The 20,835-nt window shown below is 43.3% G+C and overlaps 1 protein-coding gene across 1 annotated transcript; it reads right to left on the minus strand.

Moving 5' to 3' along the window:
- Nucleotides 1-1,135: 1,135 nt before the first annotated feature.
- CCNA2 (cyclin A2) lies at nt 1,136-12,153 on the minus strand. Its single transcript, XM_074950816.1, has 8 exons — nt 12,007-12,153; nt 11,075-11,327; nt 8,432-8,544; nt 7,627-7,850; nt 6,486-6,690; nt 4,946-5,059; nt 3,976-4,109; nt 1,136-3,502 (listed from the first exon to the last, which is right to left on the minus strand). Exons 1-8 carry the CDS (start codon nt 12,151-12,153, stop codon nt 3,451-3,453), a joined length of 1,242 nt encoding a protein of 413 aa, XP_074806917.1. The 3' UTR covers nt 1,136-3,450.
- Nucleotides 12,154-20,835: the final 8,682 nt, after the last annotated feature.

The raw sequence follows: 20,835 nt of genomic DNA on the forward strand, positions 1-20,835 counted from the left end.
TAAGGTGCCACACATCCTCCTTCTCTTTTTTGCAAATACAGATTAACACAGCTGCTACTCCAAAACAAGAAATTAAGAGACTGCCTGTAGTCTTTGTTAATGTTTATTTTTAAACAAATATCAGTTTAACCATGTTTCATGAAAATTAAGGAATACTTCTTAAACTGCAAGTCTAAAAAGAACTATCCTATAACACTAGAACTTACTGAGACAAAGTAGGAAGAAGGATCTATGCAATAGCATCAGACAAGTTAATCTCAACTGCTTCATGAGACATCTTAGAAGATGAAATAGACAAAACAGGAAAATCCATACAAGAGGAGAGTAGAAATAACTTACATCTTATTTCATGTGTTCATAAGTTATATATAGTAAAACTGAGAATTTAATTTTGCCCCTGTAACTTAGCAAAAAGTGCTTCTTGGCAGAGCTCTTTACGTGCCTCTTAGGGAATAATGTTGTTCTTAAAAGGAACACCAACATGTTTATTTGCAGTATCAGTTTTTTTTAAATGGGGAAGAAATGGCAAGTGTAAAATATATGAATGGGTCCAAACTCAGTGTTTTATAGATGCTGCAGGTGAAGTTTTCACTTAAGTCAACATAGGGCACTATTGTAAATATATATATATTGCTGTGGTTCATACCCTGTCTTGTCTCTGTGTAAAGTTTACTTCATCTTTACAGTGATCTAGCATTCTCCTTGCAGGGATCTTGTTCCCTCACTTCTTCCAACCTCTAGGCTACATTGTGTTGACCTTTTCTGTTGAGGAAAAACCTGCAACTGGACCTGGTTCTGTGAAAGGCTGTACAAACAAGCTACTGCTTGCTGTACAGTACAATCTGCTTTTGCCTCAGGGAAAGATTTGGTGGAGTAGTGCAACCTTGTGTGCATTATAGCTGAGGTAGAAGGACAGAAGATGCTGGGAACTTTACATAGAAATGTTAGGACTTTAAGGGAAAAGGATAAGGGGTAATACAGATGAGATTATGAAGTAAAGGGGGAAGAGTTATACCATGAACAGAGCTGTGCTCTTTTATATTAGAGGTCCCTCAATCTTAACAGGCTTAAGGCATCCACTCACATGCGTAAAGGGGTGTATTAGTACCCTATAGCATGGGGGGGGGGGGGGGAGTGCAGCAGTTTTGTTGCCATAAAAAGCAGACAGGCATAGTAACATTTCTTAAATGACAAGATTGTTAAACTGCTTTTCATGTAGCTTTAAGGTTACCTATATCGTACCACTAATGTGCACACAAAAAATTTAGAGGATGTGCTGCTTGCCTATATACACACACTATCAAATCTAGCAGTGTTAGTGAGGTATAATACCAGTCATTTTTTTCAATCCAACATTGAAAAAGTTACCTATATCCTAGAAGAACCTTTAGGAAAAAACACAAGCAGTTAGCTCAGGAACCCTGAGCTAAAGCCACTCCTAAACCAAAGATAAAAGGATATAAAATTATGAGCATATTTTAGAGCATTTCAAAAACAGTATATGAAAGTTAAGGCTGGTGGTGATACAGTAATTAGGATGCATGGTGCTGGAACAGTGTGTACATGGACTTCTTTCCAAACTTGTGGCAAAGACTTTAGCCTGTTAATCTTTGGAGGGTCATTAATGGTCTCCCCCTTTCCATAGGTCCAGTGGAGGTATGGTCAAGCACCCCTGGGGAAGCTGAAAGGAAATTCATGGCACCAAGCCTGCCCTTCACTTCTACTTCCCTTCACCCATACCTTAATCAGTTGATTCAGTCAAGCTTAGGAGCAGGCCTCCCAAGCAGCTTTGTACCTGTCTTTCCAGACCAGAATGCATTTCATGGCCAGGCCTGCAGAGTCAGACTCATAGGGTCAAACAGAATGGTTTTGCTCGGTATAGGAAGCTAGCTGTTCCATATTTAAACAATTGGAATGAGTTAGAACATAATTTAGGTCAAGATGACCCGTGGGGCAGTTGTCAGTTTTGGATTAGATGCCACAGTTAAGCTATAGTTTAAACAGGGTAAAATGCCATGTTAGATTCAGAAAGGAATTTGCTTTCACTCCTATTAGTTAGCTTGACCAAGAAGATACATTTCTTGGTGTCTTGGGCTAAGTTTAGAGACAGTTAAGTCCTGCTTTATGGGGAAAAAAAAAGCAGTCCCACTTTTGGGTTGCAATCAGTGATATCACACTGATTACAAGTCACTACAGTGATCAATGCAGATTAAGATAAGCAAGACCACTGCCATCAGCTTTAGTACAGGATGTTTATTTGCCAGACTTGCAGATTTCCCTTTAAACCCTGTTCCTGCTTTACACTTTTAAACACTGCTCAAGATATACTGTGCTTATACAAGTTTACAGGAGACAGGTCAGTTTGATTTAACTGTAAAAAGTTTTCAACTACCCCATTACTGGCAGAGTGCTACAACTTAAGCAGAAGACCAATTAAAACCTGACTACTGACTGTGTAAGATTTCCACTGCATAAAAGCCTGCCCAAATGATCTGTTCTGAATTCAATGTCACTCTAGCTATAACCCATCCATGGCATGGCTCAGGCTGTGGTGGTCAGCTGTATAATTCTCTTCCCCCTGTGGAGGGTGTAGTGCCAGTGGCCACTTTCCCTGCTGTAGTTTGCCACCACCCTGCTAGGAAAGCAAGTGGGAGGTAGAGCTGTAGTAATGGAGGGTTGACTCTAGGGAAGCTTTGAGAAACTGAAGTTTTACTAAAAAAAAAAAAAACTAGTAAAAGTTCATGCAGCATCACTTAGACTAGAAAATAGCTACAAGTTAGATGCCATTTCTGTTCACACAAGAGGACACTTCAGCAGTTGTAGTTCTAGCTATCTGATGGCTGCTTTGGAGACCACTACTTAATGATAGTTTGAGCACTAAAATTGGAAAGCCTGCTTTTGAAGCAAGTCCTATTAAATCCTGCCAGCTACTAAAGTCAGTTGAATTTCTTCAAAGTGGTTTTTATATTATATATAAAGTTCTAGGGGTATGACAGTTAAGCCAAAGATTTGATCTAAATTCAGGTGACATTAAACCTTAGTAGCATCTTGTGTTGACACAGTTGTCAAGTTTGTCATTTGTTCAGAACTGGAGTTAGAACTTGGCCTTTCAGTCACTCCAAAAGTTAAAATCCCTATTTTATGTACTGCTCCTTAATTGGACATTCTAGTAGTTTTAGAACAAACATTAACAGTTTACCTTCATGGTTAATTCAATACTTGAACAGAACAGCTTTATAAAAGAGCTCCAGCTAAATATTTAGAACAAGATTGCATGTACAAAAAGATTTACATTAAAACCATATAAAACTAAACTTCATAATTTCAAGTTACACCACATGTGGTATTATTCTGAAATGATTGTAAGACATCTAAAATATTTACCAGAGTTAAAACTGTACATAGTTTGCAAGTATAATACACATTTTTTTTTAAAGAGTCTCTTGATTGTTACAATAAATTTAGCGTCTCTGGTGGATCAATGAACGATACTCCATGGTACCTGAAGGAGAAAAGGGTATCAGATGTAGTCATGTTAGATTGATCTCTGCTGAAGGGATTATATTACAAAGATAGAATACAGCATTAACAGTTTGTAAACTAGCATATGTCTGCAATGGGGCAGACCATATTAAATCAAACACTTAATAGGTTTAAAACTTTTTTACTAGATTTTTAGGGCTAGAAGGGACATAATGGTCAGCTATTGAACTTGAAGCAATTCCTGCTATCAGTCTCAATTTCTGGACTGAGACTACATCTTGAGTTGCAAGTCAGGACACCATCTGTTGTAGTTATTAGCTCATTATATGAGCATACAGCAGCCAAATCACTGACAGGAGTCACGCCTGGATCCAAAAAAGCAAAGAAGAGACTTCCAGTCTTGTGTGCGCTGACACGAGAGTAGGATAGCTAGCCCGCTTATCTTAAATTAGAGGTATGTATTGGAGTTTACCCACAGAAGTGGGTACTTACTTTGTACTCTTGTATTTCTCTCTTATGGACTGTTGTGTGTGTTGTGCTGCTCTGAGGTAGGTCTTGTGGAGGTCCATGAGACAAGGCTTAAGGCTTTCAAGGGTATATCCTGTCATTTTGGATAGAGATTCAGGCTGAAGAAAGGGAAAACAAATTGATGGAAAATATAGCATGTTAATCTGACTAGTTACTTTACAGTATTTTCCCATACTTTGAATACAAGACAAAAAGCTATACTTTATGCTATTCTAGACTGTGGATATTTCATGTCTCCACCTGCAGGTAGAAAAAGGTACTAGCAGAATGCATGATTCCTCAGCAAAGTAGTAAGCTGCTGTTAGTGTTATGTCAATGCACTTTACAAAAAAGTGAAAATATCAAGCTGGAACTGCCAAAGAAGCTTCAGCTGCATGTAATCTTCCATTTTATACCCTCACCCGCTGATCTATAACTACTTATCAGACAAAAAACTCCAGTCATCCATCTTAACTGTGCTAGGCTCTAAGACATAGCAGTTTGTTCTTCCAGTAGTGGTCCTTTCCTCTATGTGCTTCCAAGCAGTTAAGGCAGAAGAACTTTCTTTACTGAAACAGTATTTGAGTGTTCCTGCAAGAGGCAGCCTTTAGGAGGAGGGGGTACTGGAGACAGCACTAAGAGGTGTCTCAAAACCCTCCACCCATATTCTGTAAAGTACTTAAGGTTCTCCTCTAGGGAGTTACCCACTGTTAGAAGCTTGCTGGTTTTGGAATATAGTCAAAGGTCTGGTGTAGAAACCATTACTGAGTTCTGACAAAGGACAATTAAAATAAGACTGCAACTTTCTGCATGAGCTGTTCTTTATAGAAATTATGATTGCTAGCCAAGAATAGGTTTTGATCTTATATCAGGTTGAGGGTGTGCTATTTGCTGTATTTAAGGCTGTTTACTTATAAACAAAGGAGACTTTTCTAAAGCTACTTGTTCTACATACCCAGGTTTGTCCAGTGATTGTGTAGCTTGCTAGATGAAATGCTGCAGCAGCAGTAAGTGATGGCAAGTATTTCAAGTATGGATCAGCATCAATTAGACTCAGCTCCCCCAGATACTGTAAAGAAAGTCATAGCTTCTAATAGTTTGGCAACCACCAATACAAGATGCTTAGACTGTAACTATCTTTCTTACTAGTTTAAGTGTACTCCAACACTATTTGTTAAGTGGCCTTCAGTACAATGTTTAAGGATTTAAAGCTTTCCAGACACAAAGACAAGCATCTAATTTTTGCAGCCATATAAATATAGCTTTTAATATTCAAAGGAAAGAGTCTCAGATAAAAAAAGTAGTGTTTGGTTCTACACTTGTTCCTATGTTATTCCACTTCATATATTTCAAAATATTTTGACTGTACTTGCATAGCTGCTGCCTATGTCCCAAGGGAGAGTTTAGTTTTACATCAGAACAGTGAGGACTTGAAAAGGACACTTTTAATCTCAGCTAGGATTTAGTCAAATATTGGTGTAGAACAGGGGTGGGTAAACTACAGACCATGGGCTGAATCCAACCTGTCAGGGCTTTGGATCCAGCCTGCAGGACTGCCACTGCTGTGGTGAGGCAGGCAGGCCCCACGCCGCTCCCGGAAGTGGCCAGCACCACATCCCTGTGGCCCCTGTAGGGTGGGTGGCAGCGCAGAGGGCTCCATGCATTGCCTTCATCTACAGGCACAGCCCCCCGCAGCTCCCATTGTCCGGGAACAGGGAACTGCCAGGGGCAGTGCCTGCAGGTGAGACCAGTGCATTGAGCCCTCTGCCCTCCCCCAGGGAGATGGTGCCAGACACTTCTGGGAGCAGCATGGCATGGGGCCAGGGCAGGCGGGGAGTTTGCCATAACCCTGCTGCTGCCCCACAGCCTCTCCAGTAAGCAGTGCCCAGCTGGAACCCCTCCTGCCCCCCAACCTCCTGCCCTGAGCCTGTTGCTGCACACTGCACCCCCTCCCAGACCCCAACCCCAGGCCTACTGCATGCAGGGCCATGAACATTTCCCCCACCCAGATGTGGCTCTTGGGCCAAAATGTTTGCCCACTTCTAGTCTAGAATGAGCCTGAAGGAGCCAGTGTTGTAGAGACCACCACATTTACTAAGTAGACTATAGTAAGTAATACTTCCTGAGATCCCGTAATAAGCTTTACATTTTAGTTTACTGTAGTTAATCCATTGAATTTATGTCCCTTTCAGCCAAGGCTGAACCAGTATTTGAACACTGTGACAAGTGGTAAAGGCCATCTTTTATAGCCAATTCTCACTGTAGTGCTACAGGCTCACCACTAGAATAGAGTGCCAGCTGCAACCTCTAGAAACCAGGCAGGAAGCAAAGCTGCTGTTCTCAGCCTGCCAGTTCTAAATTTCAGTTCTTCAGAAGCTTATTACAATTGGCACATCCCCTCTTCTCCCGTGAAAAAGGACAGGAAGCCTGCAAGCTCCACAAGTACTGAGCCTAATGCAACCAGAAAGATCTGGTAACTCCAAATCCATACTTACCATTGATAAATTCTCCACTTTAACATTGGTCTGCTGGTGTAGGAAGTACTGAGTGAGGAACTGGTTTATTGTTGGAGCTGCCAAGTCAAATGACAAGACTTTCAACACTAAGTGCTCCATCCTTAGGACCTGTTTCTTGGTGTAGGTATCATCTGTGATGTAAACAAACTCTGCTACTTCAGGAGGGTAGATTTCTTCAAACTTCCTGCAGTTTGAAAGAAACAGTGAACTGGCAGATACAGGTAAAGAGCATGTCTATCAGTCTCTTGTGTTTAGTAGAATCATCATGTTTGCCAAATCTGACTGCAGTTTGGGAGATGGCTGAGAGCTATACCTCCCTAGAAACTCCGCTGGTTGCTACATTAAGTCACTTTGGCGGTCTAGATGTTATACTGAAAGCTTTAAGCAATTCTTCCCAGTACGCTATTGATAGTAATGTGATTTTTAGTATCAAAAAAGTACTCCTAGTTACTGTATTTCCAAGAATCTCAAACTAAGTCATGCTCAAAATTTGACTAAAGTTGCCTTTCCATGTTCTCAGCCATATGGACCTGTAGGCCTGGTCTACACTGCGGGGGGCCGCACCACACAGGGGGAGAAGAGAGAAGGAAATCGACCTAAGATACACAACATTAGCTACAAGAATAGCTGATCTGCCGCCCCTCCCCTGTCGACTCCGATTCCGCCTCTCGCCACCGTGGAGTACAGGAGGAGTCGACAGAAGAGCTATCAGAGATCGCTTTACCGCATCTACACTAGATGTGATAAATTGATCCCGATAGATCGATCGCTACCTGCCAAGCTGGCGGGTAGTGTAGCTGTACCCTGAGAAAAAGGCTTTTGAAAAGCTTTTAAGTATTCGTTACATGAACTCAGATAAAGACAGAAGCCACATTCCATGTTGGGCTTGCAAACATCAGGTTGTTTTTTTTTTTAAAAGCCCATATGAGAATGCCAGATGTGAATCTAGGCCTCCTGAGTCTTCTTGGAGAAGGAAGGATTCACTAAGTTGTGCCACCATCCCCAGCTCTTTTCTACAGCTGAGAAAAAATACAGCCCTGAGATTTACCTGCTGGACACCTACAGGAAAGGTTAGCAAGTTCTAATAGTTGAAAAGCAATGGATGCCAGTTTAAACTTACGATGCTAGCAGCATAGCTGCAGTCCCCACAAGCTGAAGCTTCCCTCTCAGCACAGACATTGAAGAAAGAAATCTATCAATGTAGTTTACAGCTAAGTGCAGAGTTTCATTCTGTAATTTATATTCTTCTCCAACTTCCACCAGCCAGTCCACAAGAATAGCTCGCATATTGTTTGTTATATCAGGCTGCTTCTTCATGTAACCCACTTTAGGCTTGCATTTTACCTGTTAAGACAGTTGTGATTGTGTACGTAAGAGATTCAATTAGCATTTGAATCTTGCAAAGAGGCGAGGCTGTTCCCTAGCCTCAGTTTGCCAGAAGCTAGGAATGGATCACTTTATGATTACCTGTTCTGTTCATTCCCTCTGAAGAACCTGGTATTGACCACTGTCAGATACCATGCTAGATGGACCATTGGTGTGACCCAGTGTGATCATTCTTATGTTCTTCTGACGGACCAAAAATCCACCACAGATAAGAATCCAGGGAGTTTGTACTACATCTAAAGTAGAATCTAGTTTAGATATTAAAGGTCTTAGGTCACCAGGTCCATTGTCCAGCCAGTATGGGCTTGTCCTCTATTTTGCATTTAGTGGATTATCTAGCCAGTTTTACTATAATTTGAGAAGGGTTTAGCAGTTTCATCAGGAAAGGATTCCATGGGCTATCTAGGTCTTCCTTTCTCAGGCTAGGAGTTGCTAATTCTGTCACTGTACTAGCTTTAACACTGCATAAGAATTACTCATTCTGTCTAGAAGTTAGACAAAACGCTTCTAGTTCTAAGGGCATATTTATGGCCTCTTACCTCCATTTCCCTAAGGTACATATAGATGTCTTCAATGTAGTCTGGCACCTGGTTAACATTTACTTTTTCTTCCACTTCTTGAGTTACCGATATATCCATAATACTTGGAGAATCTAAACAAATTCAAGATAGTAGCCACATTATTTTAAGTTTGTAGAGTTGTCAGCCCACACATTTACAAGAGACTAATGATTACACTAAAACTGGGTTCAGTTTATGCATTTGAGGCACCAAGGCTGCAGCAGTCCAAGGAGACCAGAATGTCATCAGTTTGCAGTTTTATCATACTTCATTCCCATCACTGGGAACTAGACACATTTGTTCTTCAGGAATCTCTTATCAACATTCCAAGGGAAAGGGAACTCAGTGGCAAACTCTAACCTGACAATCAGGAGAAGTCACCTTGTGTTACCATGTTAAAATAAAAATTAAAGTTCTGTGCTGATTTAGAGTAAGCTGAAGCCTTTGATCAGTGAGTTTAGAGGTTGGTCTAACATGGAGGTAGATTTATTAGTTGCCAGAGCTACTAAACTAGGCTACTGATATGGTCCTTCCGCAGAAGCATTTACATGTGCAGAATCATAGACAAACTGTAGTTAATATCCCACAGTCATTTTAGGAATCTACAGGCTACCATATAAGTTATGCAAATTAACCTACTCTAGATCCATTTAATACTTGGACGGGGGGCTGGGGTGGGGAGAGGATTAAGGAATTACATTGTGGATTCTAGTTCTGGAAATTGGATTAGATCTTTTAGACAAAAATGTAAAAAAGGAACTATAGAATTATGTATTAGTATTGTTCTATTCAGTCATGTGTTTAATAAATGGCATGTTGTGATATACCTGTGCATACACAGAGTCAATACAGAATGGAGCAAGACTGCAACATAACAGCAGTTTGTGTTGCCCCACACTTGCCTTCACAGTAACCCCTGACCTCCACATCCCTCTGTAGTAATAGAGGGCTCCCCCACCCCCTAAATGAATTCAAGCATTTTGAAGCACTTATTTTCAGAGTGAGTTTGGCACTCCCAGCTCTTGTACTCACATCTGGAGACAGCAGAAGCTAGAGGCACTACCCTATCAGTAGCCTCTGAGCTAAGAGCGTTCCAGTCTCTGCAGAGACTATGCCTGGAGTTAAATACTCTGCTCCTCTTCCCGTCAGCCTCCAAGACTGTATCCAGGAGCAGAGCTCTAGAGTGGTTTGTGTCTCCCTGCAATCCACAACTCCCTCCAATGAGGTACAAGGTGGCAGGGTTCAAACATATCAATTGCTCATGAGCCACAGTGGGACTGAGAAGGGTAAGGGCACACACAAATACGGCAATTATTGGGCAAAGCAGAGCTATTGCCTGAAAATAGCTTTGGTAATTCACAGGTAGGAAGCATCGGGAAGAAAGAGAGTAGCTTCAGGGATTAACCCAGTGTACCAACTCAATCTATGTCCTCTCCAAAAGCCTCTAGATGTGGGAGGTTTCAGAGTAGCAGCCGTGTTAGTCTGTATTCACTAAAAGAAAAGGAGTACTTCTGGCACCTTAGAGTCTCTAAGGTGTCACAAGTACTCCTTTAGATTTGGGAGGTCTTCTAAACAACCCTAAATCACTCAAACTGGACCTTTACAGGAAGGTATTAGTTTTCCATTATTTACGGAAAGATCACAGCAGAGACTGACACTTCCCTGTGGGTACTGCTCTGATCCAAGATTTAGAATAGTCTAATCTCTATTTGTGATAAATTACTTATGATAATCCAGTTGAGGTTTAGAATAGTCTAATCTCTATTTGTGATAAATTACTTATGATAATCCAGTTGAGGTTGAGATTGGAAGTGCAATTTAAAGATACCTGCATCCAGTTTCTACTAGCATTTTGCTAACTTAGTTTACTGAATCATTGCCTGTGGTATCAGGTCAGTGACAGGGGCGTAGTGGGAAAAATGTTCACTTCAGAAAAACCAAGTGAATACATTATGGATTAGCTAGACAAATGTGTATAAGGTGCAGTGGACACTGTCTGGGGTTCTCTGGTCAGTGTCCCCCTCTGGATCCCTGCTTTTGAACCCATAACCCTCACTCCTGGTCCCCGTTTTTTTCATTTGTTGTCCCTGTAATCTTTTGACACCTGGGTCTAGTGGATCCTCCCCAGGGCAGCAGGCAAGCACTAGAGAAGAGAGCTTTAGATGAGGATAGGTTAGTGACTCCTCCCCCCCCCCAAACAGCAGTGGTTCTCAACCCCCAACCCAATCAGGACACAGCTGCAGCCCATGAGACATCAGGGCCATACCAGTAGTATATATATTGTGTGTGTGGATGGATGTGGCCCACATTTCACGAGAGAGCTGCATATACAGCCCACAATAGTAAATAGGTTGAGAACCATGGCTCAATAGGAACTGACAAATGCATTAGGAATCTTGGAGAGATTTAAGTCTAGTATTCTTGTTACAATACTTTGTGTTTGTTAAGACTACAGATCTGTAACTTTCAGCCCCAATTAAATTTATGTAGTACCCAATTAAACTGCTGTAGTATTGTATGAAGCAGCCTATATGACAATCCAGTACTGAATTGGGCATATCAATTTCAAAGACATAAGCTATGCTTTATACACCATTTTCTGTTGGTAACTAACATACTTACCAAAACTAAGATCCATTGGATTTTCTATGGGTGCCAAGGGTTTTCTGTCTCCTAATGACGTTACAGCTGTATTTAAGCTTAGGACCCCTTCATGGGACACAGCCTTTTTAGGAACCACTTGCCTCTTTCGTCTCTCCCCATCAGGCTCATCCATATGGATGGCAAAAGCAGGTTGTTTGTTACCCGCTTTCCCAGCTGGAACCTTGCCATAGTTTTCATCATTAATACTCCAGGGTGCGTGAGCAAGAGTAGCCTAGAATAAGAGTTTGCCATTAGTGTTTCCATGGAGCCCTCCTTTCATCCAACGGGGCTCCGGAGCCCAAGGGAGCACAGACGCGCCACATTTCCATCGCAGCCTAACGCCCGGTGGTTTCCATCGCGACTTAGGGCTGTCCATGGAGGCCCCGGCGTTATTCCGAGCTAGTCACGTCGTGCCTGAGCAGTCAGCCCCCTCTCTCCTGCTAGCGAAGAGCCACCGCCATGTGCCCGGCCTGCGCGCGGAGGCCCGCGCTCCCAGGTTCTCAGCCTAAGCAGGAGCCGCGGAGGCTGCCCGGCTCTCGGCAATGCTGGCGCACTGCTGGCTAGGCTCCCCGCCCATCCCAGCCCGAGCTCCGCAGCCCCAGCCCAGCAGGAGCCAGCTCCCCCGGTCGGCTGCTGACAGCTTGTTGCCGCCGGGCCCGCTCATTGCTCCGCGGGGCGCAGCGGAGGGAAGCGCGGCCCTAAGATGGCGGACGCCGGGCGGCTGCTCACGCTGCGGGGTGCGAGAGCCGGGGCCCCAGACACAGGAGCCGGTCCCGGAGGCTGCAGCGCCCCGGTGTAGACGCGCCCGCCCGTCCCTAGAAGCGGTAGGGCTGACGCGGGCACAGCCAGCACCAGAGCCCCAGCCCGTAGCTCCCCCGCCCGGCAGCCCCACCGTGCAGCGCCCGCCTTGCCTGCTGCTGGGTCGGGCGGCGCTGGTTGCCCCGCAGCAGCGCCAGCACCGGGCGGGCCCCGAGGGCGGCGGCGGGCGGCCGCGCTTTGCCGCTGGGGGGCACATTCTCCTGGTTCTCCTGCTCCGGGTCAGCGGCGCCCGTCAGCATCGTCCCAGCGCCGGGGGGCTCGTGCGGGGCTTGGCAGCCGCGTGCACCGGGAGGGGGGGGGGGGGTGGGAGCTCGGCAGGCACCCGGCACCGCGCTACTGGGGTGCCCGGGAGAGAGGGGGCTCGCGCTACGGGCAGCTCCTCCAGCCCGCTCCGCTCCCACCGTTCAAGTAGCCCGCGACTATTGAATCCGCCAATGGGGAACCCAGGGCCGTACGTCACACCGCCTACGGCACCCCGCGGGGGCCAAACGCGCTGCGCGATGAGTCGGCGTGGGCGGGGCGGGGCGGGAGGGAACGGCGCGAGGGGCAGGCACGGCGCGGGGGCAGGGTGGGGGAGCGCTGCCTCTTGGGGCGCTGCGCCGCCAGGCTGACGGCGCCGCGGTAGGAGCGCAAGGCCCCGATCCCGCAAACCCTCGGGCACGTGGCGGTAGGGTGAAAAAGGCGTTGGCGCCTAGGGCGTCGGGGCGCGCGCCTCTCCTGTAAAGCAGAGCAAACCCAGACCAGTGAGGCGACCCCCCAGTGGTCTCGGTGGGAGGCTCACGGCACGGGATTAATGTCTTTAACCTCATAGGTTTCTGCGGTCTCAAGTCTTGTAATCCCGCATTTGTGAATGAAGGAGCGAGGTGAATTTGAGCCTGGAGGCTCCATCACTATCATCTTTTTCTTTTTTTTTTTTTTTTCACTTTCTTAAGTAAAACTAGATTTAATTAGGGCTTGTCTAGAGGGACACCTATTCCCGACTAACTGCCTGTGTGGATGCTCTTATGCCAGAGTAAAAGTTCTTTGCTCCTGTTTAGTTTTAGCTGATCTGGAAGTGGATTAAATTTATTTGGAATTCTAAAAAATCTTATTCCAGAGTAAGAGCTCCACACACGGAGTTAGGAATAGCAATTATGCTTTATATTCACACCCTACTTTGATCCAAATTAACTTCTCAGTGTAGACAAGCCCTTACATTGTATATTTGTGCAGTGGAGAAGGCAGTAATCATTGTTGAATAAAATCTCCCTTTCTGGATAATAATCTATTTCTTATGAAAACTTAGAAACCCAACTCAGGGTATCTTGTATAATGGAATATATATATTTCCAAAACAGAATTGGAAAATAATTGTATTTCATGTAGATCGTTTTAACACAGGATTAATTCAATCTTATACTTGGGATCAGCAGCACTGCAGGATATAAGACCTTGGATTTTAACACTAAATCCTAAAGCAGAAAATTTGCAGCAAAAAGTATGGAATAACAGCTCAACTCTTGCCATACTCCTCCAATGGAGCCAAACACAGAAAAGGCAGATTCACCCCTGGTTTTGGTCAAATTACCCTTTTAACTCTGCTGCCTAGTATGGGGCATGATCCAAGCCCCATTGAAGTCAGTGAAAACACTCTCACTTTAGTTCAATGGGCTTTGGATCATCCAAACTCCCAGACCTGGGGATAGTTTTGAGTATGTGAACGAGCTACCCCATTGTTTGTTTTTTATGTCTGTAACTGGGAATTGTTTATCTCCTTTCCTTTTTCTATAAAGGATCCAGGGGTGCTGGAATAATTTTTATAGTGGGGGTGTTGAGAGCCATTGTACAGTTGTACCAAACTGTAAATCCTGTATATAATAGAAACCACTTCAAGTTGGAGGTGTGGCAGCATCTCCCATACCCGTAGTTCCAGCACCTGTGTAAGGACCCAATAGCTGGTTTTCCTGTCTGGGAGTTGGCACTTTTGTGTATATAGAATTCCCTTTTTGCCCCTCTATGGGTAGTGATTTTTTAATTTCAAGTTACTGACTCATTTAAAAATTATTAATCACATTTTTATCATCGGTATAGAGGGTTCCCCCATGCTATTAAGTGGCACAAAATCTTGTAGATAAGTGATGCTGTATTTGACATCTTTCTCATTATAAGGGCAGTTTATAGTTCTTATTTCACAGTAAACATTTACTTTGAGTGTTATAACAACATATAATAATTTAATAATAATCCTTGGAAAAGTTCACCGTATGACAAAACTATCTACACGTACAGGCCTTTACTTACAGAGTGAATTTGGAAACGTAGTACATGTTATTAATGAGATTTGCAGTGGCATTTAAAACCACTGATTTTATTTTTTTTTAAGGTTTGAGACATTTTCTGGGCTGTTATATTTTGAAATGCATATGATGTAAATAAAAAGTAATATTAAAAAAGATTGGTATATTACTACAGTTAATGTAGTGCTTGTGTTAAAGGTGTACACTGATATACATAAGACTCAAGTCCTGTTATTTCTTCAAAACTAACACAGCAATGACACTGGCAGTATAAGTTTCCCCATTCTATCACATTAATATCTCCACCCATTTCTGGAGGGACCACCTCTGGGAGTCAGAAAATAATTCAGTCTTCATGAATGTCCAATCCTCTGCTGACACTGACAAAGGTACCAGTTGTGATAATGTTCTTTGAGAACAGCTATCCACTAAAAATTGAACTCAGACCATTACAACTAATTTCACCAACCTAAGGACTGCAGGATCGCACCTTTATAGGCGACATGGAACCACTGATGCCATCACCACCAGTCCCTCCTACTGGTTGGCTTTTGTATTTTGAGGAGGGAGAGTGGGTGTGGGAGGGAAGCAGGAAATAGTTCTAGTTAGCACATTAATTTCTTTTAAATAATATATGTAATAAAAAAAAGTTTTTCTAGTGCCTGGTAGATCAAAAGCCATTTGGTCTAGAGAGACAAAATTACTGTTAAGATATAAATTAATTGCTCTTCGCTTCTTTTCTGAGCTAAATATAGCTTATATAAAGTTCAAATGCAATGGGGGTTTTCTATTACTAAGATGGTGAAAAAAAATTGCTAGCTATGGAAGTATAAAAATAAGGCTATTGAGGATTATCTGTTTTGCCTAATTATTAATGAAATGTGTCCACAACTTTGAATATTTAACCATGATCCTATATAGCATTTAAAGAACATTTATTAATTTATTAGATATTCAGGATATACATACACATATTTTTGCTTTCTCTTCTCCCTTCCAAGGAGCTTTTGGCTGATTTTACACTGATTTTTTTCTCTGGATGATATTATATTTTATGTGAATAGTGCATCTTTATTATACTTTTGATTCTGAAACAGTAAAAATGTTTTTAAATGACATTATTACTGTTCTTTTGGTAAACAATAGAAGAAAACAGTTGTAGAAAGATGAATAAAAGGCATGGAATAAAAAATATGCTCATTTCACATTGTGAACAGACTTTAGTTACTTGTAGATGATAAATGAATACAAACTTTGATTTAATATGGTAAAACTATAAATATATTTATTGCTAAATTCAGTGGTCTAAAGGACAGTACAACTCTGTGAAGAGATACACCAGAAACAAAAGGATTCCAGCACCAGAAATGCTGAAAATAATTTAAAATTCATTTTATTTTGTGCTATGTTTTATTTGCATTCTCAGATGAGACCTCTAACCACAGCTGTAATGCAAATAAATAATTTTAACACCACATGCAATTAATCTTTAAATAATCTGGAAGCCAGGGTGAGAATGAGAGCCAGATTGAACTGAGTAGACCCATGTACCCAGTCCCCTCAGTGCATGCTACTTTTGACACAAGGAGGTTAACAGTAATGCCTCTGTGGTACTACCTGCATCTGCTCACACCAGTGGACCCGCAGAGGAGATTACAAGCATGAAGAAGCTGGGTGAAGGCATAGTGTGGACCAATGTTTAGGTTGTTCCCTTTGGCAGCAGCACTGCAAGGAAAGCAAACACTTTCCAAGCTTCTATTGCTGCTGCACTGCCAGGGAGCTAGCAAAAGCAACAGAGGGCCACTCTGAATTGGTGCAAGCCCTTGTCTTGGAAGGCTAACCCTGAAGAGAACACCTTGTGCCCCCAGTGGATGTTGGAAAATGTGCATGTTTTTGTACACTGGTGTGGTGGGGCAGTGCCCCAACCCCTGAGAAGAAGGGCTGAACCAGGCCAGAGAGGCTCCGCAGACCCACAGCAGCCAATCAGAAAAGGCCTACTGGGAGCCAGTCAGGGCCAGGATTACAGCCAGCCAATCAGGGCTCGGCTAGGCCCTATATAAAGGCTGCCCAGGAAGCAAGCAGGGTAGTCTCTCCCTGGTGCTTAAGGGAGCCGGAGCCAGAGCCGGAGCCGCGGAAAACCCGCAGGCTGCTGGCCTAGCTACAAAGGGTGGGGCAGGTGCATAGGGCCAAAGGGGAAACAGCTGAGGGACAATAGCAGAGCAAGGGGAGAGAAGGAGGGCAGAGAGGCTGCTGCTACAGGGTCCCTGGATTGAACCCTCCTTCCCCCTCCCCCTCCTCTTGTACTACAGCTGGCTGAAGAAGGGCGTGGCCTGATCCAGGCTGTGGATGGCCCCTGTGACAAAGGTGCTAGACTCTGAGACTGCAGCTGGTCACTACAGGAGGTGCAGATGGTGGACTGCCGATAACACCAAACCCCAGGAAGGGGGCTAGACCAGAGTACTGGATGCTAATGAGCAATGTGGGTCCAGCTGCCAGCAGGGTGAGGGATGGATGGGACACCACCAGCATAGGGCACCCTACAGAGGACAGAGCTAATTTCTGAAGGTCCCACAGTGGTGAGTCCCAACCCTGTCATAACTGGACTCCCTGCTTCTTCCATGGGGGGGTGAGGGGAATGTCTCCCACTCTCCAAGATGCACAAATTTGGGGGAAATGCAATAACTATACATGGGGAAGAGGATATTTGGACTGGATCAAAGACCTCAGCAGCTGGGCCACTGTTTACAAATTGACGGACAACATTTCATAAGGGTATTACATTTTGGCCTTTGGAATTTTGGTTATTGGTCTAATATTAAGATTAGATAATAAAAAATAATTCAGTGCTTTAAGGTACACTATCCAGATCAAGCAGCCATCAAACACTAGATTTACTTGTGAATTCTAAGCTGACTGTTTGGTGACCAACTAGAACATAAGAACGGCCATACTGGGTCAGATCAAAGGTCCATCTAGCCCAGTATCTTGTCTTCCAACAGTGGCCAATCCAGGGTGCCCCAACAAGAATGAACAGAACACGTAATCATAAAGTGATCCATCCTGTCGCCCATTCCCAGCTTCTGGCAAACAGAGGCTAGGAACACCATCCCTGTCCATCCTGGCTAATAAGCCATTGGTGGACCTAGCCTCCATGAATTTATCTATTTCTTTTTTGAACCCTGTTGTAGTCTTGGCCTTCACAACATCCTCTGGCAAGGAGTTTTACAGGTTGACTGTGCGTTGTGTGGAAAAAAAAATTCCTTTTGTTGGTTTTAAACCTGCTACCTATTAACTTCATTTGGTGGCCCCTAGTTCTTGTCTTATGAGAAGGAGTAAATAACACTTCCTTATTTACTTTCTCCATACCAGTCATGATTTTATAGCCCTCTAACATATCCCCCCCTTAGCTGTCTCTTTTCCAAGCTGAAAAGTCCTAGTTGTATTAATCTTTCCTCATATGGCAGCCATTCCATACCCCTAATCATTTTTGTTGCCCTTTTCTGAACCTTTCCAATTCTAGTATATCTTTTTTTGATATGGGGCAACCACATCTGCAGGCAGTATTCAAGATGTGGGCGTACCATGGATTTATATAGTGGCAATATATTTTCTATCTTATCTAGCCCTTTCTTAATGATTCCCAACATTCTGTTTGCTTTTTTGACTGCCTCTGCACATTGAGTGAATGTTTTCAGAGAACTATCCACATACTCCGAGATGTTTCTTGAGTAGTAACAGCTAATTTAGACCATCATTTTATATGTATAGTTGGGATTGTTTTCCATTGTGCATTACTTTGCATTTATCAACATTGAATTTCATCTACCATTTTGTTGCCCAGTGACCCAGTTTTGAGATCGTTTTGTAGCTCTTTGCAGTCTGCCTGGGACTTAACTATCTTGTTGTTTTGTATCATCAGCAAATTTTGCCACCTCACTGTTTATCCCTTTCCCCAGATCATTTATGAATATGTTGAATAGGACTGGTACCAGTACAGACCCCTGGGGGACACCACTATTTACCTCTCTTCATTCTGAAAACTGACCATTTATTCCTACCCTTGGTTTTCCTATCTTTTAACCCGTTACCAATCCATGAGAGAACATTCCCTCTTATCCCATGACTGCTTACTTGGCTTAAGAGCCTTTGGTGAGGGACCTTGTCAAAGGCTTTCTGAAAATCTAAATATGCTGGATTCCCCTTGTCCACATGCTTGTTGGGGTCAAGAATTCTAGTAGATTGGTGAGGCGTGATTTCCCTTTACAAAAACCATGTTGACTATTCCCCAACAAATTATGTTCACCTATGTACCTGACAATTTTGTTCTTTACAATAGTTTGAACCACTTTGCCTGGTACCGAAGTCAGGCTTACCGGCCTGTAATTGCCAGGTTCACCTCTGGAACCCTTTTTAAAAATTGGCGTCACATTAGCTATCCACCAGTCGTTGGTACAGAAGCTGATTTAAATGATAGGTTACAGACTACAGTTAGTAGTCCTGCAATTTCACATTTGAGTTCCTTCAGAACTCTTGGGTGAATACCATCTGGTCCTGGTGACTTATTGCTGTTTAGTTTATCAATTTGTTCCAAAACCACCTCTAATGACACCTCAATCTGAGACAGTTCCTCAGATGTGTCACCTAAAAAGAATGGCTCAGGTTTGGGAATCTCCCACACATCCTCAACTGTGAAGACTGATGCAAAGAATTCATTTAGTTTCTCTGCAATGGCCTTATCATTGAGTGCTCCTTTAGCATCTCCATCATCCCGTGGCCTCACTGGTTGTTTAGCAGGTTTCCTGCTTCTGATGTACTTAATTTTTTTTGCTATTATTTTTGAGTCTTTGGCTAGCTGTTCTTTGAATTCTTTTTTGGCCTTCCTAGTTATATTTTTACACTTCATTTGCCAGAGTTTAGGCTCCTTTCTATTTTCCTCATTAGGATTTATCTTTTTAAAGGATGCCGTTTTGCTTCTCACTATTCTTACTTTGTTTAGCCACAGTGGCGCTCTGTGTTTTTTTTATGGCTCTATCCCAAAGGTGGACAAACTACGGTCTGTAGGCAATATCCAGCCCACCCTTGCTGCTCCCCCTCCTGTGCAGCCTCAGCTTGCTGTGCTGCCAGCGTGGGAGGGGGCTGCACTGCGGTGGCAGGGGAGAGCAGGAAGGGAGGCTCACCTGCAGCCACAGGGGAGCAGGCGGGTGGCAAGAGCACGGCGAACGCGGACGGAGGCCTCAGGAGCACCGGGCGGTGAGGCAGCCAGCCAGAGAGAAGCAGCACTTTTAAGGGGAAACAGCTGCTTCTCTCTGGCTGCGCAGCTGCCCTTGCTCCTCCAGAGTCCTCCACCCATGTTCGCAGGGCTGCATTCTGAAAGGGGCTTTAGAGGGGGGCCTGTCAAGGGGTGGGGGTGTGGATAGGGGATAGTGTGTGTTTTTTTTTTTTAAGTTGAAAACAACCCTGGAAGTGTGGAGGCTACTATCTGAATTTTTAACCTACTCTTTAAAAACATCCTAAACATTAACAAGAAATTAATAAAAGGAACCATTTTCTCTTCTCCCATGCCTGTGTAATTGACAGCACTTTAAATAATTTTCACAACTATGCTGGTATACTCAGGCAATTTTGACTTGCTCCCACAGAATTCTCCATTAGTACAATGGGATTCTGAACATCTGCAGGAGACAGTGGTGTCAGATCCTGATGCACTATCAAGACCTGGCTTCTGTTTGAGTGGGTCTTTCACACAATAGCAGGGAACAGGAAAAAAAAACAAAATTATTATAAGTGGGGAAAAAAATAGCAAGGAGACTCAGGCACTTACAGAAGATGAAGCTACCTTGTAACTGTATTTTGGGAGGGGATTTAATTTCATGTTAAGGGCAAACCTTTAACACATACCTTTAAAGCAAGTGTCAATATTTAACTCTTTAACTGCTAATCACAACATATGAGAAAGGAGAGGAATGAACATAATATGAAGATTTGCACAATTTTGGTGCCCAAGGGGATAGCACAAGAAACTACCAGAACTTAAGTCATGCTCTTCCCTTGGTCCATAACAGCAATAGGTCAGAGCAAAGAAGTGGCTCCAAGAGGGGTGTAATTCCAACCATGGGGAGTATCCTGTCTTGCTTGGGGGAAGGGAGGGAAGGACAGCTGAGGGAAGACAGCTTCCTCTGTGGCTCTAATGGCTGATTTAGTTGTTGGCAATCACCACTGCATCAGTTACACTTGAGTTGCATTTTCAAGCTTTTCTTGGCAAACATAAGGGCTAGAAACAATTGTTTGCTAAATGAAAATTTAGATTTTGACATGGTATGAGGAACACTCCTAGGTATCACCCCATGATGCTATGAGACTCAGTTCACCATGACTGCCTCTGGATCATCGGGTATGCTATAACTGTATTGGCTACTTAAGCAAGTGTAAATAATTAAATGCAATATCACACTGAAAATAGATTTATTTTTTGTTAAGCATAGACAGCATGATTGATGCTGTACAACACAAGTAGTTTGTCTTCCTGCCCTAATATGCTTACCATCTAAATCCATAGGACAGAAGTGCTCTCTCAAAAATACTTAGATAGGAGATGCCATTGTTACTAAAAGATGTTAGAGATTGTGGACTTCATAATTTTTGGGA

This window comes from Natator depressus, chromosome 4 (genome assembly GCF_965152275.1).
Source record: "Natator depressus isolate rNatDep1 chromosome 4, rNatDep2.hap1, whole genome shotgun sequence".
In the NCBI taxonomy this organism is placed as follows: Eukaryota; Metazoa; Chordata; order Testudines; family Cheloniidae; genus Natator; species Natator depressus.

What these genes read in the sequence shown, in the direction of transcription:
- CCNA2 (XM_074950816.1), bottom strand. Translation starts at nt 12,153, where the DNA reads ATGCTGACGGGCGCCGCTGACCCGGAGCAGGAGAACCAGGAGAATGTG. An exon ending in GCCGCCCGACCCAGCAGCAG is followed by an intron (nt 11,328 to 12,006) that starts GCAAGGCGGGCG and finishes CTCTTATTCTAG; the next exon opens with GCTACTCTTGCTCACGCACC. An exon ending in AAGTGGAGAATTTATCAATG is followed by an intron (nt 5,060 to 6,485) that starts GTAAGTATGGAT and finishes CTTTCTTTACAG; the next exon opens with TATCTGGGGGAGCTGAGTCT.